This window comes from Pelodiscus sinensis, chromosome 8 (genome assembly GCF_049634645.1).
Source record: "Pelodiscus sinensis isolate JC-2024 chromosome 8, ASM4963464v1, whole genome shotgun sequence".
NCBI lineage: Eukaryota > Metazoa > Chordata > Testudines > Trionychidae > Pelodiscus > Pelodiscus sinensis.
Window position 1 is genome coordinate 66818786 of NC_134718.1, and position 14167 is coordinate 66832952.

The 14167-nt window shown below is 40.2% G+C and overlaps 1 protein-coding gene across 3 annotated transcripts in view; it reads right to left on the reverse strand.

Moving 5' to 3' along the window:
* SHOC2 (SHOC2 leucine rich repeat scaffold protein) overlaps positions 1–14167 on the reverse strand; it is a 104123-nt gene that overhangs the window by 52263 nt on the left and 37693 nt on the right. For all 3 annotated transcript variants that reach the window (XM_075935478.1, XM_075935479.1, XM_006135001.2), the window contains exon 2: positions 10147–11092. In XM_075935478.1, coding sequence (XP_075791593.1) covers positions 10147–10849 — 703 coding nt within the window. In that variant the 5' untranslated portion in view covers positions 10850–11092. The remainder of the gene's footprint in view (positions 1–10146; positions 11093–14167) is intronic.

Genomic DNA, 14167 nt, shown 5'->3' on the forward strand with positions numbered 1-14167 from the left:
AAAAAATTTTAAATGCCCACTTTCTGCAAATTCTTAGGTTAACTTAGTAGATTATTTCTCTGAACATTTATATGAGCAAAGTAATTACTTTGAGAAGATGCCAAAATGCTTTCTTTTTAATCATGTCTGTAAAGCGTAAAGAGCAGCCACTACCTTATCTTCTCATGCACAATATGTGTTATATAAGCAACATGACAAAAATCACACAAATGAATGCTGATTGACAATCATACTGACTAATGGACAAGACTAATAAAGTCTCCATAATTAAAGGCTGAAACCTGTGTCCAACATAAGGCTGATTTTGAATACCTGTCATGGCAATGTGACCAACTAACATACTCTACATCCAGAATTTTTAAAAAACTTGAATATCTTTTAAAACAGAATGCAGCTTTGTTTTTATTTATTTTATTATAATATAATAAATACAAATATATGTACACATCTACATCTTAACCATTCACCCTAATTTAATGTTATGTCAATATTAAACAGGGTTGCAGTAGTTCTTGCCAAAATCATTCCATCTCTTCCCATATTTAAGCAGATTGAAATTCTGAAATTTTTTACTACATGATAAATCCTGGACCAGATGATATAGCAACAGAATAAATCGCTTGTTGGACAACAAGGAAGAGGACAATGCTATTATTAGTGACATTTTTTTCATTTTAGCATTAAGTAATGTTTTATGAAGGAGTGTACCAATTTGTATAGCTTTCAAGTTTATTTTAAAAATACATAATCTACATTCACTACTGCCAGCAACAGATTACAAATATTTTCCATAGCTGTGGCGTTTATTAATTCCTCACTTGGTTAGCTGACTGCAGAATAAAGCAAAATAATCTAGACTGGCACAGAAAGCTCTTTGAGATACATTAAAGATAAAAAAAGTTCTGACCATAGAAAGTATTACAAAATAATCATACAACTTCAGCACAATATACCCTTCCCCAATGGACTTGTGTGTATCATTATAGAAGCTAGACTGAGTCTTTTTCTGTTTATTGCTGACTACCCTAAGGAACAGATAAGAACTACAAGGTAATGGTTTTGATTAATAACTAATTTGTGTGGAAAACATATTGAGTAGAAACATTTTAGCTTTTTAAGTTAATGGTCAGTCAATTGTTTTGCTATTTTTCTGTACAATGGTTCTACCATTTGAACAAAAGGATTTCATGAATATTTTAAGAGAACTTGAATAATACTTCATTTTAGTTTAAAATCTTCCCAATTTATAACATGAATTAAATTACAGAACTCAAACAGGTAGAAAGGGTACCCTAGCTCCCCTAAATTGTTTCATCACCTGAAACCTGTAGTTAAGGAAGCTTGTATGAGTGCGGCCAATAACAAAAGAAATAGATTTCTTTCAAGCGAGGGTTGAAAAATTCAGATAAATTAGAAAATTCACAGTTCATGTCCTCACACCAATCTTACATCTTTGCCTAGTCAAACCAACCTTGAACAAAATGATGTTATTTAAACATACCACAACACATACATATTCCCAGTCTGTAACTAGAAATGGGAGAGGGAATTTTCAATTCCAATGAAAAAAACAGAAAAGGAGAAATTCCAATTATATGATATATTGAGGCACAGAACCAGTTCCTGCTCATAATGGAAAGGCAGATGAAGCTGGTTTGTAGTGGCAGAGGAATCACCAGTCAGTGGAAAGAAGGGAGTAAGACAACTTTTGCTTTAGGGATTTCCTTTAAAAAGAAATCTTAAAGCTAATTTAATACATTATACATGAAATAAAGAAAACTTTGGTGTATGGCCATTTAATCTGGATACTATATCTTGCTATTAGGGTGGAAAAGAACATACTCTCTTCCTTTTTGTCCTCTTCCATGAGGATAGACTCCTAATGCATCTTTCCTTGCTTTTCTAAAGAGCTGATGTAGGGAGTTTGCCCAAAAGATGGGGGGGGGAAGTATCATATCCGTTCATTTAGACTTTTATCACCTCCTAAGGCTCAAAACACCTTGCTCAGGAAAGCTGGTTAGTATGCACTGGAGTGACCTCTGGAGAATTATCTCAATCTCCTAAACTGGTCCTAGCCAGCAGACCAGGATAGTAAGACACCATCATACTCTACCCCACAAGAGCTTCTGTGTTACCTGATGAAAGGAGAGAGCATGTTGCACAACTTATCAACCAGTCTAGTCCATGTTACACTTGGATAAGAGATGTAACATACGGAGGAGGAGATGATAGCTGTGATGGTAAAGTTCTTGCAGGGAAAGGTTGCCTAGCCTTCCCTATGAATGTGTTTCAAGATAGTGGCTAGATGTGGATCCAGCGTGGAGTTGTTTTCTGTGGTTTCCAGGCAAGTATAGCAGGGATATGAAAGCGTAACCACATAAACAGTTAACGTTCACGATTACATGCAGGCTCCCAGTATGTGCGGGGAGCAGTCTCAAAATCCAGTTCCTGGTGTACAGAGGCAGCAGCACGGGACAGCAGACAGAAGCTGGTACGTGCAGAGAACCGGCTTAAAAGCCAGCTCCTGGCATGCAACAGCTCCTAGGGAGCTGCCTGCCATCCTGTACTGCTGCCTCTGATACAGAAGCAGCAGCAGGCATGCACCAGTTCACTCAGAGTCAGCTTAAAAGTGGGCTCCCTGCGTGCACCAGTTCCTAGGGAGCTGACTGGTGCCCTGCATTTAATCACTGAAATTTTCAGCAGTTACACAGTACTTAATTACACATATTTTAACATCCCTAAACTGCAGTAGTCTCAGTTACCCAAATATTTCAGTGCTGCTCTTCACTCATTACATTTCTAGTCTTTATTCTGGGCTGACAATGGATATTGGTTTTTTTTGTCAAGTATATTTTATATTGCACTCTATGTATTTTGAGTGTTTGAAGATATTATTTCAGCAAGGCAAAGACAGGGCCAGGGAAACACTACATATTGGCTGCAGGTAGGATCCCAGGATTGGGAAAAGATACTTTTGTACACACAGTTAATACAAATGAAATAAAATTCCTCTATTTTATCAGATCTGCTAAAAGAGGGAAATTAAATAGTACTATGGAGCCCTTGAACTCAATGAGGTGTCATTGAGTAGTGGGGCACCGTATTATGAGATGTAGCCAGTCGTTGTCTTGGCTCTATCAGTATAGCTGGTACATTTTATAAAATGCAACATTTTATCTCTGCAAAGATGATACATGGAAAATTGTAAAAAAAAACGACAAAGGAATGTACAAGTTTTGCCCAAGATGGAATTGCAAACTGAAATGCCTCCTTGACTTCAGCCCAAGGCATTTCCACTGGTTCTTCATACTTCTCATGCACACAATCTGACTCACTATTTCTTATGCATTCTTCTATCCCAACTTTCATCACTGTGACCTCAATGGAATGGAGATTTGCTAGATATGGAGAAAAAGCTGTAGTTCACCTTGGAACCAGATTCACACAGTTATCATTAGGAAGTTTACAGAGTCAAGAGCTAGATGAAAAAAACATAAGCCTTCTTTGGTGTTGTCCTTCAGGGCAATTTTACTAACCTTAATTTCTTTAGAACAAAATATAACTAAAGGCAAGATTTCATGATTTGACCTAAACTAGGTACATTTATACTGCGCTGAGCTTCAGAGCTCAGAACAACTGACATAGGCAGGTAAGTTTGACTAAAAAAAGTTTGGGCTTGGATGGCACATGGATCTGAAATCATGGGGTTTCAGAGCCCAGACTCCAGTCTGAGCTTGTTTGTCTACATTGCAGCCTGAGCTGCATGAGCCAGGGTTAGCAGACCAGGTGCATGGCAGCTACACCATTGGTCTTAACAGGATGCACCTCTATAAACCGGAACTCTCTGGTCCAGGAACATTCATGGTCTGGCACACAGCCCAACAGGGCTGCTGGCGTAGGGGTGGGGGAGGGGGGAGGCCCTGCTACGCAGCTAGGCTGGGCTGCTCAAGGAACCAGGAAGCCCACTACACAACCAGGCTGCAGGTGGGGAAGTCCGGCCATGCAGCTCAGTAGGGCTGTGAATGGCGGTGGAAGGCGGCTGGGAGCCAGGAAGCCTGTCACGCGGTGGAGAGACAGGGCAGGGGGTGGAGCCGGCAGCAGGAAGGCCATAAGATACCTCCTCTGGTCCAACAAAATCCGTAATTCAGGAACAGTCAGGTCAGAAGGGTGCCAGACCAGGGAGATCCAAACTGCAGTGACAATGTGGACCTGCCCCTGGTGTTTTACAAAAAATGAAAATGAAATCCTAGTGAAAGAAACAGAAAGGAATATGAATTATAGCAAGTAAAATGTAAGGTGAAAATTTGAAATTAAGAGTAATTTGAAAAGCAAGGACTGAAAAGCCTCCTAATTTTATGTCTTTCATACAAATAAACAATGCAATCTTTAAGCCTTTACATCAAGCCTTCAAATACAAGAAATAACTATTCAGAATCTACTTTTTTGGGGGATGAAAGTGTATTGCTAGAAACTGACGTTTCAAGAGGAGATAGTTCTGGAACAAGTTTTAAAGACAGCAGGTTATCAAGACCTGGGTATATACTGAACACTTCTGAATGAACTACGGTGCAGGAAATGGACTTATGTTTTTAAAGGTTTAATACGGTACAGTACTGTATTTGCTTTTTGTGCACATGTGTCTCTGTTGTTGCCTGATTGCATGCTTCTGGTTCCCAATGAGGTGAGTGGTTGATTGGTCAGTTCATAACTTAGTTGTTTGTCTATCAGCCACAATAATACAAATAAAATTCAACCCATTTCTGATGTGTGGACCAAAAAAAGATGCTCAGGCCAGCATCTCTCCTGTTTGGTAAAATACCAAATACATTCTCAACACAAATAGTAAATAGTACAAAGTCAGAAAAGGCTGTAATAACAAGAACTCTTAACCAATTCAAAGTATATGCATATTATACACAATTTCTCCATGAAACCATTGTACAAACCATATCTTTCAAGATTCTTGAGATCAAGTGTATAAATAAAAAAAATGCAAGTATAGGTAAACAAAGTTACAGCTTAGGTGACAGTCAATCAAGTCTTTCTTCATGTATGTATGTCAAAACTATTTACATTAAGTTTTTATGAAGCTCTGCCAAAAGTAAACTGGAAAACAGCATCTCACTGCATTTTATTTCATATATTTGTATTATTTGTCGAGCCCTACTAATACCATCTACTCGCCTGTGGCGAGTAGACTGTAACCCAGAAATTCATAGAATTATCATAGAATTATAGGACTGGAAGGGACCTCGAGAGGTCATCGAGTCCAGCCCCCCGCCCTCAAGGCAGGACCAAGCTCCGTCTACACAATCCCTGACAGATGTCTATCTAACCTGTTCTTAAATATCTCCAGAGAGGGAGATTCCATCACCTCCCTTGGCAATTTATTCCAATATTTGACCACCCTGACAGTTAGGAACAAATTTTCTCCTTCCTCCTTGTGACACCCTTTTAGATATTTGAAAACCGCTATCATGTCCCCCCTTAATCTTCTTTTTTCCAAACTAAACAAGCCCAGTTCATGAAGCCTGGCTTCATAGGTCATGTTCTCTAGACCTTTAATCATTTTTGTCGCTCTTCTCTGTACCCTTTCCAATTTCTCCACATCTTTCTTGAAATGTGGCGCCCAGAACTGGACACAGTACTGCAGCTGAGGCCTAACTAGTGCAGAGTAGAGCGGCAGAATGACTTCATGAGTTTTAATTACAACACACCTGTTGATACAACCTAGAATCATATTTGCTTTTTTTTGCAACAGCATCACACTGTTGATTCATATTCAACTTGTGGTCCACTATGACCCCTAGATCCCTTTCTGCCATGCTCCTTCCTAGACAGTCGCTTCCATCTTGTATGTATGGAACTGATTGTTCCTTCCTAAGAGGAGCTGTGCAGGGTGTAGAAGGGAGAACAGGGAGAGGGGTGCTGATGTCAGGGTGTAACCTCCTTCCCCCACTTCTGTACCCTGTCTCCACAAAGAGAAAAAGGGATAGTGGGAACTTGGCAATGCAAATCTGTGTCTCTCACACTGTGTGTTTGTCACTCTCACAAACATACACTGTCCTTCCCTCTCATCTCCCAACCCTACACATGCATTTGGGGGAGAGGGGGGTTGATTTACTTTTTTTACTGGTTGTAAAGTGTGTTATTTTTGTTTTTTGACTGGTCTGTGCATTGCATAATTTTCATTTCTCTCTCATGCTTAAATTTAATATTTTGAGTAGCGAGTTCTAAAATGCCTAACTGGAGTAATTATCCCTATGGTAATTGCTGCTCCTTGAAGTGGCTGGCATGCCCCTGCAGCCCTTGGGACAGGCAGAGCAGGTGGTCTCTACATGCTGTCCTTGCCTATAGATACTACTTCTGCAGCTTGTATTGATCAGTAATGGGGAACTGCAGCTAGTGGAAGCAGTGGCCAGTACCTGGAAATGAGGGGCAGCATATGGCGCCATGGAGCCACTACTGTACATGCCATCTGCTTTCAGGAGTGGTGCAGGGCCAAGGCAGGAGTAAGTCTGTTTTAACCCCACTGCTCCACCAGCTAGAAGCCATCTCAGTTAAACCATGCCCAGACTAATTCCACATCCTGACCTCCTGTCCCAGCCCTGAACCTCCTCCTACACCCAACCTCCTGCTCCAGATGCGAGTCCCCCTATATCCAAACTCCTTCCCAGAGCTTGCATGTAACGCCTCCTGGACCCCAATGTCCCGCCCTGGGGTAAGACCAAAGCCCCTCCCACACTCCAAACTCCTTGGCCCAACACCAGAGCCTGCACCTCAAGCGCCTACCCCATCTGGTGAATGTGAGTGAGGATGGGGGAGACAGGATATGGAGTGAGCAGGATGAGGCCTCAAAGACGGGGCGGGAAGCAATGATATATGAATTTGGGGTAGATCTTATGTTGGAACTGAAAGTTTTATTCTTGTTATATTTGTATTTTAGGTTTAGTAATATAGTAAATGTAGTTAATGATGTAGCAATAATATAGCAATATAAGGTGTATGTTAATACACATTTAATATTTCATTAAATTAAGTCCTTTTAGTTGAATGTCTATTTCTTTATCCTAAAGTTTAGTAAGTTTAGTAAATGGGCCTAAGTAAAAAATAGTTTTTGATATTTTGTCTGTTAATGACACAAGAAGAATGTTGAAGGCTAAGGCCTTAATTGTTTGATTCTTTGCTTTGCCCATTGCAGATATTGATGCTATGCCCTCCCTCAAGAAGTCCTGGTAAAACATTGTTTGTGTGTGAAAGAGGCATGAATGTGTTGAGATAAAGGTGCAAAAGTTATTGCTCAGAACCAGATGGCCAAAGAAGGAGGCGTGAGCGTGGGCAAAAACGAGACGGCCCGGCGTCAAACCATCTATAACCATCGATGCGTACCCCTACTCACAAGATGATCGGATATTGGCGGATTGATGGCCGTACAGCGGAGTCAGCACCCTTGAAAGACGATTGATTACAGGATGAGCTTTGGAAAATCTAACACCAAAGAGATAACATTCCGGTCACAGGCTGACAGAGAGGAATCCATTGATTTCAACGGAGAAAAGGATTATAAAAGCAGGATGCTTTGTTATGGAACTTTGGGTTTGTCTTGCCACCAACTCCAGAAGAGCATCGGACTGACCAACAAAGGCCCTGCTCTCCTTCTGTGTTCGATCTAGCTGACCATTAGATTGATACAGACTCTGGACTGGTAACTATGACATCGTCTGGTAGGGGAGGGGGGGGAGGGAGGAGAGAGAGAGAGAGAGAGAGTGAGAGAGAGAGAGAGTGTGAGTGTGTGAGTGTGTGAGAGAGAGAGAGAGAGATTGAAAAGCATATGCAACTGTTGTATTCTTAATAAGTACAGCGTACTGCCTTTTCCCCTATAAAAGGCCCTTGTGTGCTTGGTTTAAGCAGATAACCCTTACATGGCACTTAAATTGAAAAAGTGACCTTGTGATTAAAAAGGCTGGAGACCACTGTTTTATATGCAACACTCACCAGCTGCATTTTACAGCAGTATTTACTGAATGAATGAATTTTGAAGTAACAATCAAGGAGAGCAACAGTGTAAGTATCAACACTGCAGTGTGTCCATACTAGCTATGCTGTTTCAATTGCAGTTTCGCACCATAACTACATTTGTGTTGTATGTTACTGTTATAGGTGCTTATTAGGGATGTAAATGAGTAGCTGAGTACTTGAATACCTGATAAGCCTAAGCAAGTACTTGACTACTTGCTCCCTTCCTCCTTCCCCCCCACCCCGACACCTTGCTGCCTCTGCATCAGCGGTAGCAAGGAGGAGGAACAGGAGTTGGTGCTGAAGGGAGCCGGCCTAGAAGCACTGTCTCCACTGTGCTGCCTGGCCCTTCTCCCCCCTGCTGCTGCCTTTATCAGGAGCAGCCAGGAGCGGGTAGGGGAAGCTGCCACAAAGCAGCCCCTACCTGCAGCAGCCCAAGCTGGCTGTGGAGAGGGGTGCTGGACATGGCATGAGCTGGGATCAAGCTGTCCCAGCTTGTACCAGTACAGGATCACTGTGGTTCTGCATTTTAAATGTAGTCAGAGGTGGGCAGCTCTTACTACATTTAAAATACAGAACCACAGCCTCTTGGAACCAGCACAAGCCCCGCTGGCCCTGTGCTCCCCACAGCGTTTCAAAGCAGCAGTGTCACATGGAGCCCAGGGTCAGCTGGGGACTCAGCTGACCCAGGCTCCATGTGGTGCTGCTGCTTTGTAATGCCACGGGGAGCACAGTGTCAGGTTCCATGAGGCATTTACAAGTGGCAGTGTCACAGGGAGCCAGGGGTCAGCAAGGGAGTCCCCAGATGACCCCAGCATCCACGCGGCGCTGCCACTTTGTAGCACCCTCTCTACTTCCTTCCCACCTTCTGATAGAGGCAGCAAGGGAGCGGGGGGGGGGAAGGAAGCGACTAGTAGACTAGTCTGTCTACTATCTGATAAGCATTTACTTATTCGATAGTTGACTAGTTAGTCACATCCCTATTCTAAGGGCTTAAGTAACTCTGAAAATGAAACAATCCATGCAAACATGACAGTAGCAACACCTAAATATCTTTAAAAATCTTGGCCTAAAAAATGGAACTAAATTACTAGAAGAAAGGTAGAATTTATTTTAAATTGCTTTTGGATGTTTCAAGTTTTTAAAAATGCATTAAGTAGTACTTATATTTTTAAAATTGGAAATACACAAAAAATTCTTGTGCTTAAAAACTCACATGTGCATACACTTCAGACATTTGTGTGAGTACCATAAAGTATTGCATAAAATGGTTTTCTGAACAGAGAGGTTTTCCTTAAGCAAGGCCTGTTAGAAGGCTGCTTAAGAATTCTAGAATATTACTACATCAATCAGTAGTAGAGAGAGCGCGCTGTGTTAGTATGATCTTGCTAAACAAAAGGAAAAACTATACAGCACTTTAAAGACTAACAAGATGGTTTAATAGGTGATGAGCTTTTGTGGGCCAGACCCACTTCCTCAGATCATATTCTGAAAGAGAATAGGCATGACCATATATATATCAATCACTGCTTGAAATGACTAAACTACATTAACCCATTTATTTTCAAGTCTGAAAGATAAGATACGTAATAGTTTAGAATAGTTATTTTAAAGTTATATACTTTTTTCATTCATCCAAAAAATGTGTTTACATTAGTAATGATGCATGCAATACCTGCTCACAGCACTAACAGATTCCATTTATACATAAATTAGTTATCCATTTATAAGCAGCTGATGATCCATAAATGGTTGACCAATTGTTATAGATTGTTACAGCGCCCAATATGTCAAAAGCTACTTATATAGTTTGTAACCATCCATAACACATTTTACTGAGGTGGTTGTAGTACTCTTATGTGCTTATATAAATAATTTCTTACCCTTTATAAATGGAACCTAAATATCAAGTGTGACCACAGATCTTTTTAAATTAACAGACACACACAACATATTGATTACATCCCATCATAATCTAACATTGTGGTAATGTGGCTGAGAGCTGAAGATCATAATTAACTATAACAACAACTTCATAAAGCAGTGATTTGTGTATACCTTCCTACATTACAAAGTAGGGAAAAAAAGAAAGATTTACCACAAACTTTAAGTCATGGAGCAAATGCTTACCAATTTCAGCAGGTAGTTGTTTGATTTTGTTCTCTCGTATGCTAAGCATGGTGAGTTTTGACAAGCTTTTGATATCTTTTTCCACAGTAGTTATACGATTAAAGCGTAGATAAAGAGTGGCAAGAGAATTTAGCCTGTACACCACTGAAGGAATTTCTCTAAGTTTGTTATGCCGTAGATCAAGCATGCGCAGTTTCTTCAAGTTATCAAGAGAGTCAGGCAAACTGGTAAGCGAGTTCTCACTTAAAGCCAGTGTCATCAGATTCACAAGACAGCCCACCTCTGCAGGTAGAGACTGCAATTTGTTACTGTATAAATAAAGTTCCGTTAACTGTGTCAGCTCTTTGATAGATGATGGAAGCATGTGTATAGACCTCTTGGACAAGTCCAAACGCATTGAATTCTCTTCTCGGCATTTATTTAGCTCTTTGATAACCTCAGCATTGCTGGATTTTTTGCGAGCGCCTGGGGTTGGATTAGGTCGTTTTATTGTGTTGTCCACTGAAAAAGCTACCCCAGGCTGTGCACTACTGGCGTCCTTCTTTCCATCTTTGGCATCTTTCCCTTTGGTCTTAGGCTCCTTTTCTTTGCTGTCTTTCCCAAACCCTCCAGAGGCCTTAGTCTCCTTATCCCGTTCCTTTGCCAATGGGACTTTTGGATCCTTCTCTTTACAGTCTTTTTCTTTTCCTAAATTACTACTCATGGTGATTCAATGTTTAGCAAGCACCACATGAAATCCACTTTTTTTCTATTAACAAAAAACAATTAATTCACTGCAGAAAGTACAAGGATCCTTAAAACACAAATATGTTGAGATGAGGGACCAACTTCAGTTGAAGGATACCCAGTTGCTACATAGTGATCCTGAAGGAAATTGTTCCTAATCTTGATATCAAAAAGTTTCACTTTAAGAGATTAGATGGTCCAACACGCTTTATTAGAATCTCTGCAACGCAAGAGAAAAAAAACAAAGTTAATATAAATATAATTTATTTTTTAGGTTAAATATCAAGGAAGTATGTGGACACTTGATCAGGCCTATAACTTCCCATATGTTTCATATAAAAAGCCCAATGCTAACATTTAAATCATATGGCAATTACTTAGGCATGACTGATATGTAACCTATCACTTAAATCAGACTCTGGTTGGAAAATAGCTAATGTAATGCTATTTTTTAACAAAGATTCCAGACACAATTACAAACTGGTATGTCTCACTTCAGCATCAGGCAAGCTAGTAGAAGCTATCATAAAAACCAGAAATATCAGACACACAGATAAGCAGAGTATGTTTGTAAGGAAACAACACAGCTTTTGGAAAAGAAAATCACGTCTCACCAATCTAATAGAATCAACAACCATCTCTTAAAGTCAACAAGCATGTAGACAAGGGTACTTGGACTAGACAAAAACCATTGAAAAGTGCATCACCAAAGGTTCTTAAACAAAACAAACAGTCATAGCATAAGAGAAAACTCCCTCTTCTGGATCAGTAACTGGTTAAAAGACAGGTGGAAAAAAGGTAGGAACAAATTATTAGATTTCACAATGCAGAAAGGTATATAGTGGGGTCCCTCAAGGATCAGTATTGGGACCAGAATTCATAAATGATCTGGAAAAAGTGGTAAATAAAGTTAGGTGACAGTTGCAGATGATACAAAGTAACTCAAGATATCTAATGGCAAAGTGGATTGTGAAGAGTTAAAAAGGGATTCCACAAGACTAGATACTGGTCAACAAACTTGCAGATGAAATTCCATGTTGATAAATGCAGAGTAATGCACACTGGAAAATCTAATGTCAGTTAGACATACAAAATTAGCTGTCCCCACTCAAGAAATATCTTGAGGGATCAGGGACAGGTCTCTAAAAACATTTGCTCAATGCACAGTGGCCATCAAAAGAGCTAACAATGTTAGGAACCATTAGAAAAGGGATAGAAAATATCATAATGACACTAAATAAATCCACTTTGAAAACTGAGTGCATTTCTAATTGACTCATCTCAAACAAGAGAGACTAGAAATAAAATAAGCACACAGAAGGGCAACAAATACGACTAGGTGTAGAACAGCTTCAATATGAGGAAAGATTGAAAAGACTGGAATTGTTCATCTTAGAAAAGAGATGACTAAAGGGAGTTAAGATAGAGGTCTATAAAAATAGCGAATGGTGTAGAGTAGGGCTACTCAACATGTGGCCTGTTTGCGGCCCACGGTGAGGTTTGGGTTTACACGGGAATCACCACACAGTCTGCAGGTGGGAGCCAAAAGAAAAAAGTAGTCAATATAATGGTCTTCTGTTAATATGAATTTTAGTAGTTAAATTCCTGGACTGTCATTGCTCATTAAAAGTGCTGTTATATGGCTAGAATTTGGGTAAATATTGCATTTTATTAATATGAGCACAACTGACTTAAACGGGGTCTGCGTATTGTGCAGTCTTGCCTTGCTTGCCTTAATCCTTTGTATTCATGTCCATCAGTGTGAAAGAAACTATTTGCATGTATATGCAATCACACTTAAGTTGCGGTCCTGCGAATGTGTTGTGAGTATCATTGAGGCCTCAGGGGCTTCCAAAGCTGGAGTAGCCCTGGTGTAGAGAAAGTGAATAAGGCAGTGTTATTTAGCCTTTTACATCACACTCCCAAGGATAACCCAATGAAGTTAACAGGCAGCAGATTTAAGACAAACATAAGGAAATACTTCACACAATGCAGTCAGTCTGTGGAAGTTATTACTAAGGATGCACTTCAGGCCAAAAAACATAACTAAGCTCAAAAAAGTGTTTGGTAAGTTCATGATGTATACATAGGTCCATCAATGGCTATTGGCCAAGATGGTCAGGGACACAACTACTTTTCTGGGTGTTCCTAAACCCCTGACAGCCAGAAGCTGGGGATGGATCACCCAATAACTGCCCTGGTCTGTTCACTCCTCTAACACATCTGGTATTAGCCCCAGCATGGACATTTTTATTAACCAGCAATTAAATACAAGATAAAAAGAAAAACTTAAAAAACAACAAATAGTCTTGCAGCACCTAAGGATAGGTCTACACTTGCTCCCTAGTTCAAGCTAGAATGCAAATGTAGGCGACCGAAATTGCTAATGAAGCGGGGATTTAAATATCCCGCACTTCATTAGCATGAACTCACCAGCGCATTACTCCGCTCAACAGCTGATTCGAACCAGGAAGTGCGTGCTGGGACGTATTAGTTCGAACCAAACCCCTTGGTTCAGACTAACATTACTCCTTTGAACCAAGGGGTTTGGTTTGAACTAGCGCGTCCTGGTGCGCACTTCCTGGTTCGAATTAGCTGTTGAGCAGAGTAACGCACCGGCGAGTTCATGCTAATGAAGCCCGGGATATTTAAATTCCCGCTTCATTAGCGATTTTGGTCACCTACATTTGCATCCCTAGCTCGAGCTAGGGAGCAAGTGTAGATGTACCCTTAAAGTCTAAATTTTTTATTAGTCTCTAACAGGAAAAATTTAAACAAAGAATAGTCTTGCAGCACCTTAGAGTCTAACAAAAAAATGTAGATGTCATCATGAGCTTTTGTGGGCACAACCCACTTGTGCCCACAAAAGCTCATGATATTATCTAAATTTTTTGTTGGTCTCTAAGGTGCTGCAAGACTATTCTTTGTTTAAGTTTTTCCTGTTAGAGACTAACACAGCTACACCTCAAACAAGATGAAAAAAGTAAGCTTCAATTTTTAAATGTAATAATGTCCTCATTAAAATCTAGAAGTCATCTGCTCCTGTCAGTGCAAACTAATGGCTAACTGCAGTGTATCCCACTGATCAGTGTGTGTTGCATATCTCCCTCTGTACCTAATCCGCTGAATGATCTGTGTTATTCTTCTGATGAAAGTGTTTTGTTATTTTGTTCTATCTGTAGAGACACTGTTGTTTTCAACTCTTCAGGCCCCAAATACAAACTCTGGGGTTAGCCACACTAGACCCATCAAGTTAACTTTTCACATCAATAAATCTCTTCCAATCTATTCAGGT